Source organism: Cynoglossus semilaevis, chromosome 19 (assembly GCF_000523025.1).
Source record: "Cynoglossus semilaevis isolate Cse_v1.0 chromosome 19, Cse_v1.0, whole genome shotgun sequence".
Classification (NCBI taxonomy): domain Eukaryota; kingdom Metazoa; phylum Chordata; class Actinopteri; order Pleuronectiformes; family Cynoglossidae; genus Cynoglossus; species Cynoglossus semilaevis.
In genome coordinates this window covers 11,275,573-11,295,397 of record NC_024325.1, presented here as the reverse complement: position 1 = coordinate 11,295,397, position 19,825 = coordinate 11,275,573, and the positions used below count along the sequence as shown (strand labels likewise).

Here is a 19,825-nt window from a genome sequence, read left to right as displayed (position 1 = left end):
AATCCTATTACTAATTCAATTGTGATGGCTGTTTTTTTAATAAATTCTAACACATGGGCAGAAAGATAAAGTACTATACAGCCAATAATCCCAATCATTTATCGTTGCTTTACTACACAGCTAGCTTTTTGCACATATTGCAAAAACATTTTTTTTTTCATGAAGCTACTGGAGCTTAAAATATCACCAACGCCCAGCATGGGTTTTTTGAAGGCTTCAACTCCCAGTCAGCAGCCGGCTTGTGTCAGACCAGCTTCACGGGGCGCAGGGCAGTGACTAAGTCTATGGTTGACACCACTGCCAAATGGATTGTGAGGGACTGTAGACCAATAAATACTGTTGAGGTCCTTACAGACGTTCTGAAAGTTTCAAATCTGGACGCTGTCAAGATGCACAATATTGAAAAAGAATCATGACGTACAGTATATGAGGGAACATTTTGCTTTGTTTATATACCATACTACATACTTTTCATGACATTTTAACTATGATAATTACTATTGTCAGTTGGATAATTGACCAATATAAACAGGTGTGAAAAATTACTATCTACCTGCCGTTACTTGTCTTTCTGTTCCAGCAATAAACAGAGATGTTGAATGTTGGTTATTATGTATAATTATTAATTACTGATTTATCATGGTTTCCAATATACCTTTCCATAATTTGCCATATATCTCATAAAATGAACTTTGTCAGACCTATGGTTTCTTAATGAGGCCAAACAAATAAAATTCTGAATTCTATGTTTTTACAGTAGCAGCAATTTTAGAGGCAACAGCAATGTGGAAGTGTGGTTTCCATTCAGTATCTATACTATACTAAATTGCAGTGTAGCGTTACTGTTCTCTACAATATTATGTGATTCAGAACATCTAGTTGATAAAATACATGAAGTACCATTTTTATTTTGACAAAGGACAAAAAAAAAACACAAATTCTTGTCAGACACAAACAAAACTTGTATCAAACATTCATATCTGGAACTTCATCAAGTTCATAGTGATAGAACTGTTGAATTATTCCCTTTATTATTGCTGTGCAACTTCATGAAAGATGTGATGGATCCCAGAGAAATGCAATTTTGATAGTGTGAATGTTGAGATACACAACAGTGTATCAGATACAGCCCAGTGACTAATGATTAGGAAGAAAACACCGACAGCTCAGGGTTGTAATCTTCTCCCGCACACGAACAATAAACAGCACATTTGCGGCTTAAAAATATCAATCTCTTCATGGCATTTTATAAAACACCAACTTGTGCAGCTGGAAATAATTGTACAAACCCCAGTGTTTTGCAAACTGAAATATAAAATCTAGTTAGATTTCCAAGACGCTTTGACAGTATTGAAGCTCAATCCCTGCCCTAAATGTGCAGTTCCTACTGACTGACATGCGGTCCTTCATCACTATTGTTTAAATTAACTAAACTGCTGATGACCCCTAAAAGCCATGCTACTGCTAGTCCCAGTCATGGATGACAAAGTTCAGTGAATACACGTTGGTAAAGACAGCAGTGATTCTACTACAGTCATTGGTCATGACTGCGTTAGATATATACTTGTGCAGGTGAGTGAATAAGAGAATTATGTACAGTATGTGAGTCCTGACTAAATGCCCAAGATACGTTCCGATACAAATCTCTAAGACATAAAAAAAAGAAAATTGGAGTGAAAACGTTTTCAGAAGGCCACCTGGGATTAGCCATTTAGATATTGATATATATTTATATATTTCATTCAACTCCTGCACCAATCTGGCCACAGTGGAGACAGTGATTGCGGGATCTAAAGCAATAAAGGTCAGTGCTCCGTTCCTGAGCCAACATGGTGTCAAGCTAAAGAATTTGATGGAAGGTTGTCAAAAATGACCTATAGTATGAACTAGGTAAAATATGCAGCACTTGTAAAAAAAGAAAATGGCAAAGACCAAAGATAAATATACATTCGTAGTGCTACATACAACATTACAGATAAAACATAATGTATATATTTTTAAAAGTATTATTATTATATTTTACAATATAATAATTAAATTAGTTTCAGGCTTAGGTTTGCTCATTCTAAAATATGAGCAGGAAATCTGGGGACTTTGGCTTTGTAAGGAAATTCCTCTTAGCTGAGACATTCCAAACTTCCATTGTGAGCAAATGTTTTTCAATTTGAATTCAGTGAACATTAACTGGAAATGTTTTATTGCCCACCCTTCTGTCTAAATGTCTTCTTTGGAGAAAAATGGTTAACAAAGGACAACATCCATTTAAAAAACATTTTTAACACATACTTTTAGATCTTGTACATCTCTATAACCTAGGTTTGTTCAGTATCCTGTACTAAATAATTACAGATGCTGATGATCCACAGTCTGTCTAATATATTTCAAATGAAAAGGGTTAGAAAGAGAGACAGCAGTGAGGTTCATGAGTGGCAGTGCTGAGCCACAAAGGCACATGGGTAACAGGTGCTGCGTTAATCGGTTTGAAAAATTGCAATCTGAAATAAAAACCATAAACTGTGTTGTAATAACTTGTACAACACTGTAGGCACTGAAACAGAGTGTTTGGACCAGGGCTGTTTTGACAGGATTAATAAGGCGCTGTGATGCTTAATCCTGGGGGTATTTTGACCAAAGCTGTTACAGACCTTTCTTTAACACACAAAGGAAATGATTCAATAAGCAGAGAAGGGGGCACAATATGTCACCTTTATCAAATACAAAGAGAAAATCTTAATGTCCCTGTTTAAGACCCTTAAAAATACCCTGCAGATTATATTGCAGTGCATATACATTCTGAATTTTATGGTAAATATTTCAGATATTTTATATATTTTATATAATATTTAAGATCAAAATTTAAATATAAGCATCTATTTTAAGTCGATATATTTTCTACATCACATGAGTCAGTGCCTGTCATTGAATTTAAGAAACAGCAGGTACTGATTCCTGCAGTGCTGTTAGTCTCTCTTTGGATTACCTCTAGAATTACTACTAAACTACTACTATTAATACTACTTACTATTACTACTACTACTACTACTACTAAACAAGGAGGAGTCACTCTAACTTTACTTTGTATGTGGAAGCACATGATGTATGTGCAGAAAATAATGATCACAACTTGATGAAACCTTCTTTAAGGGGCAAAGTAATTTGCATAATACAAGCCTTCACCAGAATAGATAGCAGGCAGTCATTTGTAGGGAAGAACTAATTAGCTCTGGGTACATGTCCATGTACAGTGTGGTGGAAATGCAGTGGTAGCAGCTAGTTTGGCTTAACGTGGACTTAACGTGTAATGTATTTTATAACAAGGGCAAATGGGTGTTTCAGCCATCTTAGAAGTAATCTGCATTATTTTTTCTATACATTCCTGTAGTACTTTGGTGCAAGTCAGGGATAAACTGCACAGCAGCAAAATGTCACTCATCATACTTGCATATTAAAAATGGGAGCTAGAATCTTGTCTGCAAGGGGGTTTAAAAACAAAACTGACAGTTATAATAATGTGCACACTCGGTAAACAGTATTAAGAAAGGCCAAAATCTGTGCATCTCAATCACAACTGAATCTGAACAAGAGAATTATTGTCTTGAATTAATTATTTATCTTCTAATCATTAAAGCCCTACAGCCTAAACTGATGACTGATGATAAGGAGTAGCCATCTTTGAAATAACTTTTAATGATCGGTTGTCCAGTGGAAAAAACCCTATAACACACAAGACACATTGAGGGTTATCACACACTTGTGTGTATGCCTATTCCATGTCAAATAAACAAAGAAAAAAGAACCCTGAAAAGGATTCAATAGAAGAACAATGGAACGATTCGATGAATTATGATCATATATTTTAATTTAACAATTATAAATTATAAATTTATAATCAATTATAAATTAAGCACATAAAATTAAAAATAGAGAAACGCTCATATTTACATTATATATTTCTGGTGTTGTCAAAATAATGTGTTAATCAGATAAATCACTGCAATCAAATAGATTTTCTAAACATATTTCAAATTTAGATTAAACATAAACTAAATAAACCTTTAAAAAAGATGTCGACATTAATGAGACAACAAGGACATGCTGGTTTAAAAATCGTAGTGGCAGCAGTGGTTCTGGGTATAATATGTCTCAGTGCAGCATGAGGTCCGTTCACAGTGCAAGTGTATGGCAGATTCAAACAGCCTGTTTGTGCCATTCATGCTGAGAAGTGAAAGTGAACACATAATATCCACCCTGGCATCTAGTGTTGACAGGAGCCTTGTAGATTTTAGGCCACTGTCTATGACCTTGAATTGAAAGAACTTTACCTGCAACAAAGCACTTCGTACTGTATAAGAGGCAAACACAAGTGTTCAAGCTTTTCACTTGGGATCTTTTATTATTTTTAAGATGTAATAAATTTAAATAGCAATTTATTTACTGTATTTATTTCTGTATTATTTGCAAATGTATGTGCATTCTGGTGTGTATTACACCAGCATGTCCTTGTTGTCTTTGGATTCATATTTTTATTAAATTGAATATATTGCTTTTATGCAAAAAAAGAGAGATGTCTTTGATAGATTAGGAAACGCTAAATGTTTCATTTTTCACCATTTCTTATCTCAAAGGAAGTAAAGAATGTATTAAACCTATAAGAAAATAACTGTTAGCTACACACACAACAGGGAAACAATTGAACACTGATATGAAGGAAGAACAAAGGAAACCATACCGTCTTAGAGTCTAATTCGTGGTGTTGTTGAGCTAAGACTTTATCTACAGTGGCAGCATCTGTGAATGTGACGAACCCAAATCCTCTGTAAAACAAGGACAAAAAAAATGCTATTAAAAGAATGGTAAAATATGTAAAAGCAGATCACGTCATTTTTCTATACAAATCAGCACATGATCTCAAAAATGTATAAACAGTCAATAAATACAATGACACACACAAACATTCACACAAGAGTTATCTCACATGAAAATCATGTATGTTGTACCTTGGAATTTTACAAATAATCTCACAAATGCTTTTACTACTAACATCTTTCAACAGCCATAACATCTTTATGGCTGTTGAATGCTATTGGTACTCAATCACTGTTGCCTTTAGTTGTTCGTCTCATAACACTGTTTTAATCAATTGGTATATTAGTCCAGTTCCTCAGAGTTCGTCTTGTGGCTTCCAGGTCATACCGTGCATACCACAGACTTCTCTGTGCACTGGTCTGTGCTTGGCGTCATTAACCGTGTTAAAGTCTGAGACTTGCACACTGCTATTATAAGCGAGATCATTTCAAGGGCATCATTCCTGCACCTGTATGAGTATGTGTACATGCATTTTCTTTTTTTTCTTTTTTGCTTGCATCTTGATAATGTTCTTTGAACATCCTAAGGTGTTTTGAGAACAAATACATGCACAAATTTGTATGCAAAATATATATTATTATATTCTATGTATATATATATATATATATATATATATAAAGTTTATACATATATTTTTAGTAGAACGGCAGTGCAGTTTTGTGTTACCACATACTAATGACATTTAAATTTCTGTTATACTTTGTATTTGTTTATTTATTTATATTAACAACGACGGACACCCTGCGCGTCACACTAAGGTCATTCGCCCTTAATATCACTGTCGTTATAATTGTTGCTGTAATTATTGCTCTTGTTTGCTCTTTATCTGTGCTACAATGTGGAGGGCACTCAGACACACTGATATTCGCGCTGCAGCAGCATTCAAAAAGTCAATGTCAAATTGGACACGGTCACAGATTTTCCAGCATCAGTGGAGAGATTTTAACCTCATCTGACTGGCTGTGAAATCGCATGCAGGAATTACAGTGAACCCGCACAAAGTAAGCAGTGGCGGTGACATGCAGATGACAAGCAGAAGTGAGGTTAAAGATCCACGAGCTTTACCTTGAGCGTTTTGTCGTGGGGTCTCTCATCACCATACATTCCCTTATTTCACCGAATTTACTAAAATAGTCTTTAAGGCTGTCTGTAGACACAGAGAATGAGAGAGAGAGAGAGAGAAAGAGAAAGAATGTCAGGGTCATTCGAACAGGACATGCTGTTGTTTCACACATACACAGACTACTAAAAAACATAACAGTGCATCTACAGGGGTCGAATAGAGGACTTGGGATCAAAAATAACTTAGTGCGCACACACTAGTCACATATCACGTACATTATCGTTACACCAGTGCACCGTCCACATTCGCTCACACGTATATACTGAAGCCGCCGCAGCTCAGCTGAGCGACACACTCTCACTCTCACTCTCTCTCTCCCTTACAAACAAAAAGAAAATACAGGACACGCTGTCAAAGAGGAGAAGACTCTCACCTGGTGAGGTTTGCCAGCTCAGGCCACCGATAAACATTTTACTGGAGGAGGAAAACACGAGAGAAGTCAGTCCAGATGTCAGTTCGGCCATTTTGCACAACTAACTACTTCAAAAAAGCGACCTTAAAGAAAACGGAAAAGACTACATGGGAAAAAAACATTGGCGTGAAATAACTACGGTCTGTGTGTACATAAAGGCGAGCGGAAGAGGAGCAAGAGAGAAAAGAAAAGGGGGAGGCGAAGAGTCTCGCCGCAGAAAAACGTTTTTTTAAACTGCGTGTGGAAAAAAAAGAAACCCGTGAAGCGTTTAAGTGCGCACTGGAAAACACAGAAACACCACTTAATGTTAACTGAACTCCTCTCTAAGGATGAGATAACAATGTGAAAAAGATTCTGAAAACTACTGAATTTGTAAAAAAGCAAAAATATAGTCTTACCCCGGGTCATGTTGCGAGTCATTTAAGCTTCCGGATGTGGCTTGACTCCCGTCTCCTTCCATTATCTATTCCAAACTATAATAATAAGACCACACCAGACAGTGACAGACGCACACAGATACTACAGAAGATAGACAATACCCCGCTATGAGAATATTACTGAGCCGGGAATGAAAGCGTCACACGTGGGATCAGCTCAGCCCCCTGCTGCCTCCTCCCTCTCTCTGTCTCTCCCTCTCTCCCTCTCTCTCCGCGCGCGTTACCTTGGCCTACAGGGGGCGGAACCTCCCCCCTGCCACCTAACCAATCCAATTGACGTCAATTTAGGCATCAGCAAACTGATGCCCTGATTTGGCATTTAATTAAGCTCTAACCCACTCTCATTCCAGGTGGGCTATTGCTTTTCGCGTACGCGCTGCAAAAACATCACTTGCCAAGCACGAAAAAAAACGTTTGTCCTCTTCGTATTGATTTTACCTGTAATAACATATTTGTATTGTCAAATTATAATTCAAACTGGATTTGCTTATGTTAAAATTTGTTTTTGTAATTTGCTGTTTAGTTTATTTAAGAAAAACGTCTAGTGGAAAGTGTTTAACCGTTACATCTATGTTGTCATTTAATGTGTCATTGAGCAGACACTTGTAAAGCAGTTTACAAGTGTTATCTGTACTGTCTTTTGAATTTTATGTTTTTATTTTTTATTTTTTACCATCATAACTTCCAAAAGCTTCATGTATCAGTTTTATGCTCAAGTTTTGTATTGGAAGCAAGTATTTGCTCAAATTTGCTATTCAGATAAGTGCTTTATAATACTAGTCTTTAATACAGGTAATATACGTACGACTAACTACAGTATTTTTTCTTTGAAAAGCATTTTAAGCTCGTATTTGGTGTTCCGTTTTGTGTTTGTTTCCCAACAAGGTTCCTAGGTTATCTGCCTGGTCGGCCTTGTCCAGCCAGTGCTCATTAATCTCTCTTTGTCAACTGGCCAACCTGCAGATATTCACTCTGTTCTTTTAGCCTGAACTTCTGAGGCTATAAAAAAAATCAATCAAGTATAAAGAGACAATAAAAATTTATGTACAGCAAAATTTGTGTGAACTTTTGATTAAAATAAAAAAGGCAAGACTTTAATGAACTCTCCCAAAATTTGTGTGAACTTTTGATTAAAAAAGCCAAGACTTTAATGAACTCTCAGTTTAATTCCACAGTTTTCAAATTAACAAAGTGACATATTTCTATATGCACAAATAGGTATAGTATTTATTTATTTATTATTTAAGGACAATCAGATTGTTGACTTGTGACTGACATTGCTTTTGTTGGAGGGATGGGTGGGTGGTTGGGTGTGGGGTGAATACGGTTAATAAAGCTTGCTTAGAGGCTCGAGATTTGAAAATTGTCTTCCCCTAGTGTCCTGCATTTCACCACTACAGTATTTCGGGGGGGTTTCTGCAACAATTATTCAACTATAACGAGGCTAGATTGTCATATATGATTATTTAATATTATGATAAGGAATGTTTGCTTACCAGTGGCTTTGAACCTGGTCTTTAGAGTTTCCTGTTGAGTGGCCGTCCTGCAATAACATTTTTTAAACTTATTTTGCTTTAGATATATGTATGCAAATGTACCATCATTTGTGACTCCAAAGATTCCCCACTGCTGCATGAAAAAGACAACAACAATCAGCCCACCACTCGAACAACTCATGACAATATCATTTACCTGGTGAGATAAGCTTGTGTCCCTGCTGCTCCTTGAAATTTCCAGGCTGCCGTTTGTACGACTCCTGGGAGAACCTGGTTGCTACGGATGACGAGGAGTACAAGCACAGCAAGGAGCCATGCTATCAGCTGTACAGTCAGCATCAGGGAGAACCCTGTCCCTCTTGGACTTTCACAGAGCTCTGCCAAGAAATAGATGTAATACATGTTGTTCTCAGCAATGGTAAGTTGAGTTGTCACGTCCAATGGTTTGGACTTTTTCCTTTCACCAATGAGCTTAAAAATGTTGCTTTTCAACTTCTTTTTTTAACCCTCTGAGTTTCCTCTCTGCAGCACTCTATAGGTGAGAAGTGTGGCCTGTCTGGCACAGCATCAGACGTTCATCATCCACAGGCCGGGGGGTGCCAGTGACTCCGTATTGTGACCCCCTGAACCATGGTGTTACATGTTCTCAGCCCCTCACTGTTCCTCTGCTGTGCTGTCAGGAGGCAGCCAGCGTTTCTGTGTCACAGATGTTTCTGCATCGGAAATGTTTTCACCAAGGTCATTCATGCAAACATAGATTTTTTTTTACTGTTTGACTGAATGAAGGTGATTATCTTCAACACACATACTTTTGATTATTATTCATTATTAATTATTTTTAACATTGTCATGTAGGATCAAATTTCTGAAAAAATAAGTCTAGTATTTCTAGACCTAGTCACGCTGTGATGAAATAACTGATCCACTGTATTTGTTGAAAAGGAAGAGGAACAAAAAAATCGTGTTTATAATTTCCTGATGCCAGAAACAAGTTTTGAAGAACCTAACCTTCAACAGTCTGTATAATTATGTAAGGAAGACTAGTTTTCTCATGAGAAAAAAAAGTCCTATTAAGATTCAAACCTTCAGCAGGTACTGTCTCCAACCTACGATCCAGTTTGGCTGCTGCCTTTCTAAGTCTACCAAAAATGACAACTGATATACACAGGGTTCATAAGTTTCTGATCCAGGTTGGCACATTGGAATGGAACCTCCAGCGATCTGTCAAACCTCCTGCAGAGCCGATCCATTTTTAGACATGACTGTGCTGTGAGCCTCTGTTTGCTGAACAAACACCCATGTAAAAGCTCTAACACTGGTTATTTCACCAGGACAAACATCACCTGTTAAACTGCTGAACTCCTTTCTCTTCACCCATTACATTTCATTATTCATTTTCATTTTCTAAATTTAATCATAATAAGTAAGAAATAAAAAGTAAATTACTTTGCACTTTTTGTAGAAAAAAACCCCAAAAACAAGTATTTTATGCCATTGAAATGCTAAAAAAAATGTTTACATTTTTAATCAACACCACATTACTTTTTTATTGACTTGCTTTTCCCTTTTCTTTTTTTATTTGACCAGCAGTGTCCCCCTCTGGTGGTTTTCCCCTGCTTGCTTACATTGGATTTTAATATCTGACTATTCTAAGTGGATGTCATTCAAGGAAATTCAGTTCAACGTACTGTAATTCTTCTGAAGTCGACCACACCGCCTGACAAACGCACTGGGTTTAAATCTACAAAGTAGCACTGATAGTAACATTTCCCACAAATCATTTTCAAAGTAAGATATCACTCAGTTGCCAAGAAGTCAGACAAAAAGGAATCATCATATAAATGAGAACAAAACTTTTTGTTAAGCTTTGCATAAATGATCCAAAAGTAAGCTAACTCTTTTGCACAGCTTTATTTTTAAGCGTATCGACTGCAGCATTCACTGTATTATGAATCCCATTGTATTTTGGCACATGAAATGTGATTGCAGTGCTGGAAAGTAAAGTCTGGAGCGAAGCACATCGCTGCCATTTCTACTTAAAATGCAATCACAGTTTGAATATCTTAACATTTTACACAAATAAGCTGGAAATACCAAGTAGGTTAGCATTCCTGAAACGTTCCATCATCATGCAGATAATTTTTCAAGCGCCACTGAATCATGAAGGACACTCAAGTTGTTGATGTAATCAAAATGCAAAAGCCAGCACTCAGAAGTGTTGAAGATGGTGACACAGCAGTGCATGCTCTGCCCTCTGCTCCACAGTGCATTTGTCCTTTGCTGTTTTATACAGCACAAGTGATGGCTTCTGTACTTTCTTGCATTATAATGTCTCCGGAAGGACATGAACATGAATGGAAGACGATGAGAATTTTTAACAAGAAGTGGATGAAATATAAACTGTAAATCTAAACAAGTATCTGAGAGAACAAAATAATAAATAAATCTTAAAAAAAAAAATTAACTGGACAACATTTGACTAAAAAAGATAACAAAATAAAAAAAGGAATCCACAATTATTTAATGTGCTTATAAAACTCCAAATGTGCTCATAGACAAAGTACAAGGCCATAGACTGTTACCTGAATGTATAGTGCCATCATGTGCTTAATTTTAGGCATTACAATTTTGTGCGATTTTAGAAAAACGTATTTAATATAAAAATTATAAAATCACATTCCACAGAGGATGTTTTATTACGGTGTTATTTGGTTACGGTATTTTTTTCTTTCTTCTAGTGAGTTTAGTTTAGGAACAGTTGGCATACGTTTTAAAACGCAGTGCAATTAAATCTGATTCTAATTATAATTTTATTCACCAAAACATTTGTTTAAAAACCAAGGGCAAAGGTTTTAAAGATAATCCACCCTTGGCTAAAGGACTAAAGTATTTGTCAAATTAGTAATATTTCATGAACTGACTAGAACCAGACCATGCTACCCATGGAATGCGGAGCAGCTTCTAACTTTGACCTACAGACTACATGCAGGAAACTGTCCAGCAAAATCCAAGTTTGAAGTTTCATCACTGCTAAATTGACTGAGTCAGTTTTAGAATGGACTCATAATGGACTCGTATGCTGTGCATCATTATTAATGGCACATGATTTAGAATATAATCTATTTAGTACGACCTAAAATTAGGATCTCTGTAAGGTGCAGTAAATCTGATGAAAAGTATGTCATCGACATACAGCAGTAGCAGGTCAGAGGATGTCAGCTGAGGCAGTCCTTCATGCTGCTATGTAAAATGATAAAAGAAATTGATGGTATGTACAAAAAAAGAAAAAAGAACTGATTTAAGGACAGACATGCAGCTTAAATCAGCTGTCTTCCTGGCTGCTGTCAGACCCAGTCCAGTCCGGCTACTGTTCCACTGCAGGCCACAGGTGACTTCTGTGCGGTTCCGGAAACAAGTCTTTAATGACCTTTTCAGATGATGAGTTGTAGGATGAGCAGCAAAAATCTAACATTGTCAAGTGTGGGTAGCGAGGGGCAGAAAGTGAGAGGCAGGCTTCCGCTGTTGCTGATGCCCTTGGGGTAGGACTGATTTTGTCTCCTCACACTGCGGGTGCGAAGCGTGGTCGTTTTCTTTGTTTGACCGAAGCCACTGTTTGTTGTGGAGAATTTTTCTGTGCTCACCGACACGTCAGCCTCTGCTGCTGTTTCGGTGCGAATAGAAAAAGAGGACGTGCCCGTCACGTGGAATGAGTCAGGGGGTGAGTGTATGTTAGTGCCAGGAACTGGAGGGGACGTGGTGTGGAACATATGAATAAAAGTGTCGGGGTGTGCACTGGCAGGATGATGACCTTTGAAAGGGTAACCCTGTCCGAGCGTGACTGAGGTAATGAGCCGACCGTGATCGGGCCACCGCGGAGGAACACTGGTTCTGGGAGTGACGGTTCTCAGGTCCTGGGCGTTCGATGCCAGGGAGTGCAGGTCATAGGCCACGTGGTGCCAACCTCCTGTCCTGCTGGGATGTCCCTCTCCACAGACTGACTGGGTGTGACAGGGGCAGCCCAGAACTTTGGCAGGAGTGTGCTGCGTCCAGGAGAGTAAGTAGTTGATGTCAGAATAAGAACGACAGCCCCAAGGGTTGTTACCCAAAGTGATAACCTTAAGTGATGTCAACTTGTCCAAAACTCCAAAAGGCAGCATGGAGAAGCGGTTAGCGTGCAGGTACATGTGCGTCAACTTGGGGAGTCTGTCCAGAGAGCCTGGCAGCACCTTCACCAGCAGGTTGTGGGACAGATCAACAACCTCCAGGTTAACAGGCAGGTTAGTGGGCAAAGTCCAGAAGTTGTTGTGGCTCATGTTGAGGGTGCACAGGTTTGTCAGCGTGTTGTTGATGAAGATGGCTCGCTCCAGCTTGTTGTTGGACAGGTCCAGTGTTCGCAAGTTCCACTGGTAGACGGTGTCATTCTTGTCCAGCACCTGCAGACGGTTAGAAGCAGCGTAGAGCTGCCAAAGGGACCGAGGCAGGCCAGTGGGCAGGTGGTGCAGTCGGTTGTGAGACAAGTCGAGGACGCGGAGGTGGGTGTACATGGTGAGCTGGTCGTCCAGGTTGTGGAATCGGTTGTGAGACAGGTTTAGAGAGCGGACGTTGTGCTGCAGTCCGTCGGGCAGCAGTCGGAGTCCCCTCCAGGAGCAGTCCACCTCCCGGTGGTTGTGAGTGCAAGAGCACATGGAGGGACACGCAGCAAGGACATGTCGACCAAGCAGTAACACAACCACCGGGCCCAGGATGAAAGTTTGCAGAGAAAGCCTGAGGCGCACATGCCTGCTGAAACAACAAGGGAGAAATAAAAATGAGTACACTGTCTCCTCTCCGTGCACACGTTCGGCACAGCGTCAGAGCTCAAATTCTCCTCCAATGGACCTGAGCAGCACAACAAAAAGGATTACCTGTAAATAACAAAAAGTCCATGGTTTTATCCTCTGTTTTCATGCAAAGAAGTACACATACTGTATATGAAGTGAAAGTGAAAGTTAAGGTCAATTATTTGTCATTGTGACACAACACACCACTGCACACAACCAAATGGGACTTCTGCTTCTAACCCATCATCAAAGTGAACAGCTTTAAGCTCCTGTGTGGGAACAGTGTCAAGTGGTAATTTGGCAGCTGAAACCTTCCAGACCCGAGTCACTCACCCACCACTGCCCAAGATAAATATTTATGTTTAGTCAAATTTAATGTTTTTAAACTAAAATTCATGCAGGCCAGATAGAACCCCCTGACACCCTGCCTTAAATCAACTTGCACTACCTTTTAATGAAGATGCATAATAAAGTGAAACAACTATGCTGCTGGAGTGCCTTACTGATGCAGGATCACCATGAACTCTACATTGAAATGTTTTCCTTCAACATCTTCAGTCCAGGTCCGACATGGTCTGAATAACAGGAGCCAATACTACAGCCAGAAGATTCTTGTTCAACGATGGAGAAATTCCTGTAGTCATTTTTCTGGCACCGGTCTGTGTGTTTTGTCATCAGCAGCTTTCCCTCCAGAGTCCCCAGAGGGAAAATAGCTCAATATATGGGATGTGATATTGACTCCACGGAGGACTCATGCATCAGCTGGTCCTACAGCAGGCACGAGAAGCTAACGGTGCTGCACTGCTGAAACGGCAGGACACGCATCCCTGGGTGTGACTGAACACTCTTCTTATAAGACTTCTTTTTTTAGCCTCACAGATTTGCTTCCATCTCCTCTCCTGCTATTATGCTAAGAAGCAGCAGCAGCAGCAGCAGCAGCAATCACTGTGGTTTTTTTCTATTGCAGAATTGCCTTGGTGTAGGTGAATACTCACTTCAGTGGTCCAGTGCACATTTCTGAGTTTACCATCTCCGCCCTTCGCTGTCTGCTCCTTTATTCCCTTTTCAGAAGAATCAGCAGAAGATAAACAGGAGTAAGCACAGTCAGGCACTGCAGCTCCTGTGTTAACGCTGCTGTAGAGACAGGAGGAATGGGATGGGAGGGGAGTTAGTGTGGTGAAGTACTGTGGGGGGGGGGGGGGGGGGTGAGAAGATATAGATCTTTATACTAGTTGTGAATTTCACTGACCAAAGTGTCTTGATTAAAAACATAGTTTTGTTTTTGTAACAGCACTGACAGCTGTATGTACTGTATAAGTTTAACTGATTTCTTAAAATTAAAGTCACATGGGAGAGTAAAATACAGCATAAGGACAACTCCTAATTAGACTTAGAGTTTTCTTTCTTTTTATAGAAGATTTTATTAAAAATTGAAAAAATAAAGTTCTTAATTGGCCTGAAGTTGGCTATGCCAGAGGTTCCCAAAGTGAGGAGCGGGTCCTCCCTGAGGGCCATGTTAGATTTGGCATTTTGACCACATAGGACAATAAATAATATTTTCTCTTCTTTTTTATTGTTTTTAAATAAGACACTTTGAAAACTAATATAAAAATACATAAAATACAATGTCCCATTCCAGTAGGGTCAGAGAGGGTAAAAATAGACTAAAGGAAATGTGTTCATCTCTCTCTTCTTTTACCACATATTTTACACAATTAAAACACTACAGATTGAAATCAATATAAACTCCTTTGTGTCTCTGACCATTTCTAAAATGCCTTTGTTTCTGTGATTAAATCTCTGAAGTGTTTGATGATGTTGATACTCTCACAGATTTTGGAAACCAGCGACAACTGGTCGGGGTATAACTTTTGTGAGTTACTCTTAAACTTGAATTAGTTTTAAACAAACTTATAAAATAATATTATAAATCATTAATGGACATTAAAAAAACAGAACATTTAATTCAAATGTCACTGTGACCTGTTAAAGACTCCTTCCTTGTCTTTATTACACTACAACAAAAGGCCCTGGACTCATGACTCACCATCACTTTCCTTTCCTAACGCTCTCTCCCTCCTTCTTCTTCCTCTCTGTCCCTCCAGGTTCCGGTCAGCATAGGTTGTACCGCGGCCGAAAGGAAACCACTCAACTTGAGTTAATGAAAGGCTGACGTCCATGACAACGTCACGATCAGGAAGGTGACCACGCACAGGACCAGTAGAAGCCAGTGTGCTGTTCTGTTGGACAACAGTGAGAGCTAAAGGGCACAGTCTCTGCCTGTTAATTAATGTTGCCTTCATGTGCTCCTCGTGAGACAGCTCTTTGACTTTGTTAAGATGTTTATTTTTTTGATTTAGGCACTGCGACTAAATGATAAATGATGCAGAATATGACTTCTTACAGAAGGTTCTAAACACAGACTTGTATGGAAAAAACCCCATCATTCATCCTGATTAAATGCCATCAGAATGGACAGTTGACATTACATAATCACACACTTCCTCAGTTGCATAATCATGAGATCAAGAAACATAATTTTCTGTTGTATTTGTAAGTCAGTGAAATAAAAACACGTTTCTTAGACTTTATAAATTACATGTAACGTAGTCTAAATCCTCCTGCCAATCAGCCTGTAGAGCAACTCTGTTACATGTGCAGTAACAGGGAAGACCAGCGGAGTGAATAGTCAAATTGCACAAACAAAAAGAATAAGCACGAATGATCAAAAAAAAAAAAAAAAAATTGTAATTGCAATGCACATACAGATGAAATTGATGACTACAGAATTTCTCAGAGTTTCTCTAATAAAAGAGCTGTGAAAAGAACAAACCCACAGACTGACTGTAGGACAAAGCCGCCACACTTGGTCACGTCTTTTTCAGCTCCTGCACTGTGTACAAATACTGACCAGTGTACTGACTGTGTATTAGACGTTGCACAGCTAGTAGAGTTACTCCAGGCAGGCCTGGGAACCATAGGGAACACAGCAGGTGAGCAAAGTTTAAACACAGTTTATTAATCATCAATCTCCAAAAGGTGCTGGCAGTGATCAAGAAGGAAAACACAAGAATGACTGAAGTCACATGTACTGAGCCTGACCGCTCTCTTTGATCCACACTGTACCACATGGTCACCGCTCTGGCACTTCCTGTGGCACAGCAGCTTACTTCCTCCTCTGTTGATTGGAAAGAACCGCCTTCAGGTGTGCAGCTCATCAACCCAGGAATCAGCACAGCTGTGAAAGAGGCGCTCTCCCATACACACACACACACACACACACACACACACACACCAAAATGTACAAAAACTTCTTTGGTCCCAGACTCAATAATTTAGACATTTTCTTATTTGTATTTTGTATATTTGTACAAAGGTATTTTATTTGTTTGTGTACGTGCATTAGAGGGAAATCCATAAAGGTCATGGCATCAAGTAAAAGTCTGGAACAACAGCTTTGTCATGAACATTTCTATCCGAGTGCAAATCAGGGGGATAAACATTTTTCGATTAAAAAAAGAAACAAACAAAAGATTAAAGAAATGCATCAAAAATGGTATAGTTAAGCAAAAATATCATCTCTATCTCTAAAAAAAGAAACAAAAAAGCTGTTCCAACTGAATTTAAATAATGACTTAAAACTTTTAACAGTGAAATACAGACAATTACAAAACAACAATGTTTAAGAACTGGAGAATTGAAAACCAAATTTGACAAGTGCACGTTTTAGCAAATTACTGCAAAAACAAAAACTCTGGACTTTCAATGTTATAAAAATGAAGAAAGTATAAAACCCACACATATTCTACAGTGTGTCTATTGGCTCGTGCTCCGCAGCTTCAGATGTCGTGGATTCATCAGTTTGCTTTGACAACGCCTCCGTGTCTTTGTCTACCTTCTGACCCTCTTCATGTTCCTGTTTATCATCAGAGCCCACCTCTTCCTGAGTCACCATCAACATGCTGGTCTCCTTCGAATCAATCTTTGGTTTGCCTTTGTTTTTCCTGGCTGTTCCCATCCAGTAGTCAGAGTTGCTGATCAGCTCTCCGTCCTGGCTCATCTTCATCATCTTGATTTGTCTGTTCAGCTGCAACACCTTACACGACAGAATCAAAGTGGAGAGCAGCAGAATGGTGACCACTATGAACAGCCCGCCGATTGCAAAATACAGATTCAGACATTCTTTTCTGTAGCTCATCCAGGTGGGGGCAGTGGTGGTGGTCGTACGAAGTGGGCGAGGTGAAGGTGTGGCACTATGTGTGCTGTAGGCTGAGGTTGGTGTCTCCGTGCTCATCCTGCTGCTGGATTCAAATGAGTCAGTCGTAGCTCCTGAACTTCCATCGGCTTGTGTTGAGGGAACAGTTTCATTTTGACTTGTGCACTGAGCTCCGTGGAGCAGTGCACACAGACTGTAGACGAGAATGAATGCAGCGTTCATGTTGTTACCTGAGAGAGAAAAACATACTTTTTTTCAGCTATTTTAAATTTTTCAATCCACAATCAAAATAGTAGAAAAATGACATGTGCGGTGTCTGCACGGACAGAATGGACAAAGATGTTGAATATTGAGTCGTCCTCAGTCAAGGGTCAAGGTCTCTAAACAGTCCAGTGGGTAAACACATGTAAAGGTCATGCATAAAGGCTAAAATGCTAAAATGCTTTTTCTACACCATCTAAGTATAATGATGATATAAATCAATAACATCATTTGGACAGGTTTGGTGGGCCAGATTAAAAAGCCAAATGGGCCGCATCCGGTCCCCGGGCCATAGTTTGCCATATTTTTGGTTTATATATATATGTATAAATATTATATCATATATATGAAGTCAATCATTTTAGTGGAAAGTACGTTGTTTTTTTTTCATTTCAAATGGCTGTCCAAGTTCATGCTGATTGCGAGGGACTGAAGACCAGTTCACATTAATATTTTTGGATGTTATACTTGACATGATTCCATATAAAGAAGTGTGAACCACAAACATCTATCTGCTGTTATGTCTTTATTTGAGGACTGTTAGCTCATCAATGACATTACCCCATATCCTGTCCTGATAAAAAACCAACACAGATAACAACAACAAAATGTATTATTTACAATTTCAACAACCTCCATTATTTTGGTTTTAACATGGAACCCGTTAATGGTTAATGAAGAAAGAAAACAGTAACTTACTCTGTTGGTGGTCGCAGTCGGAGATTAGTCAAAAAGAGAGAGCAGAAAGGAACGTGGTAGAACAAAAACCTCACAGTTTGTCACAAGGAAGTGAGAGAATGAAACAAATTCAAATCAGTGAGTTACTACTTCTGTATTTCTGGTCTATAAGAAGAAAAGGAAGTGATGCATGATGTCCTGTGTGCTACACTGGTTGGTCAGTGAAGCAGTGAAGTAATGTGAAAAATGCTCATTTATGCTAATAAACCCAGAGCACGTATTCATTATATTATGATAGATGATATAGTATTCATATGTATTTATTAATGCACATGGAGAGATCTGATCTGCTTTAGGCCTGGTCTGAGGATGCTTCATACATTTATCTTCACAAAAAGAAAAATATATTCCCTTTAAATAAGTTTCACTTTCACTGTTGGCAAAATCAGATTAATTTCTGATCTCCACATGGTATTGAACCACTCCGACTGAAGACTGAAAACAGCCAACGCTGCTACAGAGTCTTCAAATGACTGGGATGTAATTCACTGCAATTAACATTTTATCAAATCATAAAAGTCACCAGCAGAACTCAAAGCCCCTTCTCCTCCTTTTTTCTCTTTAAAATATTCCCATTTGCTATAAAGCGAAGAAAAAAAACACACCTCATGTCATGGTGTATTCAGGGTAAGAAGAATTGAACCAAATATGACTAATGCCTGGTGAATAGTGGGGCCAGTGTAATAACTGATGGGTTTTTTCCACTGTTGGCGATGACTGGTGTTGTTAGGACTCAGCAGGCTGGAATTATGACAGGCGTGTTCGGCTGTAAATCTTCATTTTAAAAACTCAGAATAGCCACCGCAGACCCCAACCATACCGAGAATCTTCGGTATGTACTGGAGGCGACTTCATGTGACACTGACTCTACTCTCATTAAATCAACATTGTTGGAGAAAGTGAAGTAACTCAGGACATTTTTAACAGTCAAAACGTTCTGTGCTGTTACAAATCTATCCATCCATCTATCCATCCATCCATCCATCCATCCATCCATCCATCCATCCATCCATGCTGAAAGTGTAGAAGGAGGATTCCACAAACACAGGTTTCTACGGTGACATTCATCTAATCCCACCCCAAAAATTAAAATATTTAATTATTGATGTATCAAAACTAAACCAAACGAAACAAGTAAAAAAACAAAACAAAATCAGACGTCACTCTGGAGAGATCTGTGAAGAAGAAATGTGCAGTGTAATAACTTTTTTTTGAGTATCTCACTTAGATACAACATACAAATATATAACATATAAATACAACACGGTGTCAAATATCAGCTTTCAGTTTTTACTTCACCTTCATGGAAACAATGAAAAAAGGTGAACGTGTTTATTTGAGTCCATGCAAGAAAAGATCACCAAAACCACAACTAGTGCTAGCAGTATACACACACACGCTCATATATAAAAATAATAACCATTTCTCGGTTTTCATTGGCCAGCATACCATGAGA

The 19,825-nt window shown here is 38.7% G+C and overlaps 3 protein-coding genes across 4 annotated transcripts in view; all 3 read right to left on the bottom strand.

The window, feature by feature from the left end:
* The window catches only part of LOC103395281 (RNA-binding protein Musashi homolog 2-like), a 76,485-nt gene extending 69,433 nt beyond the window's left edge, over positions 1–7,052 (bottom strand). The window contains exons 1-4 of the mRNA XM_017041828.2: positions 6,800–7,052; positions 6,363–6,403; positions 5,932–6,013; positions 4,730–4,814 (exon numbers count right to left, since the gene is read on the bottom strand). Coding sequence (XP_016897317.1) covers positions 4,730–4,814; positions 5,932–6,013; positions 6,363–6,403; positions 6,800–6,861 — 270 coding nt within the window. The 5' untranslated portion in view covers positions 6,862–7,052. The remainder of the gene's footprint in view (positions 1–4,729; positions 4,815–5,931; positions 6,014–6,362; positions 6,404–6,799) is intronic.
* A 3,188-nt stretch (positions 7,053–10,240) lies between these two features.
* On the bottom strand, positions 10,241–14,305 carry LOC103395286 (oligodendrocyte-myelin glycoprotein). 2 transcript variants are annotated; one of them, XM_017041601.2, is made up of 2 exons: positions 14,150–14,305; positions 10,241–13,116 (listed from the first exon to the last, which is right to left on the bottom strand). In XM_017041601.2, the coding sequence occupies exons 1-2, from the start codon at positions 14,182–14,184 to the stop codon at positions 11,766–11,768; spliced, it is 1,386 nt and encodes a 461-aa protein (XP_016897090.1). In that variant the 5' UTR covers positions 14,185–14,305; the 3' UTR covers positions 10,241–11,765. The 2 variants fall into 2 exon arrangements, with proteins under 2 accessions (XP_016897090.1, XP_016897091.1); XM_017041602.2 differs by having other exon boundaries at positions 10,241–13,113.
* A 2,191-nt stretch (positions 14,306–16,496) lies between these two features.
* On the bottom strand, positions 16,497–18,469 carry LOC107988063 (uncharacterized). Its single transcript, XM_017041612.2, has 2 exons — positions 18,331–18,469; positions 16,497–17,600 (listed from the first exon to the last, which is right to left on the bottom strand). Exon 2 carries the CDS (start codon positions 17,590–17,592, stop codon positions 16,960–16,962), a length of 633 nt encoding a protein of 210 aa, XP_016897101.1. The 5' UTR covers positions 17,593–17,600; positions 18,331–18,469; the 3' UTR covers positions 16,497–16,959.
* Positions 18,470–19,825: the final 1,356 nt, after the last annotated feature.

What these genes read in the sequence shown, in the direction of transcription:
- LOC103395286 (XM_017041601.2), bottom strand. Translation starts at nt 14,184, where the DNA reads ATGGTAAACTCAGAAATGTGCACTGGACCACTGAA. An exon ending in ATGTGCACTGGACCACTGAA is followed by an intron (nt 13,117 to 14,149) that starts GTGAGTATTCAC and finishes TTGTTGTTTCAG; the next exon opens with CAGGCATGTGCGCCTCAGGC.
- LOC107988063 (XM_017041612.2), bottom strand. Translation starts at nt 17,592, where the DNA reads ATGAACGCTGCATTCATTCTCGTCTACAGTCTGTGTGCACTGCTCCAC.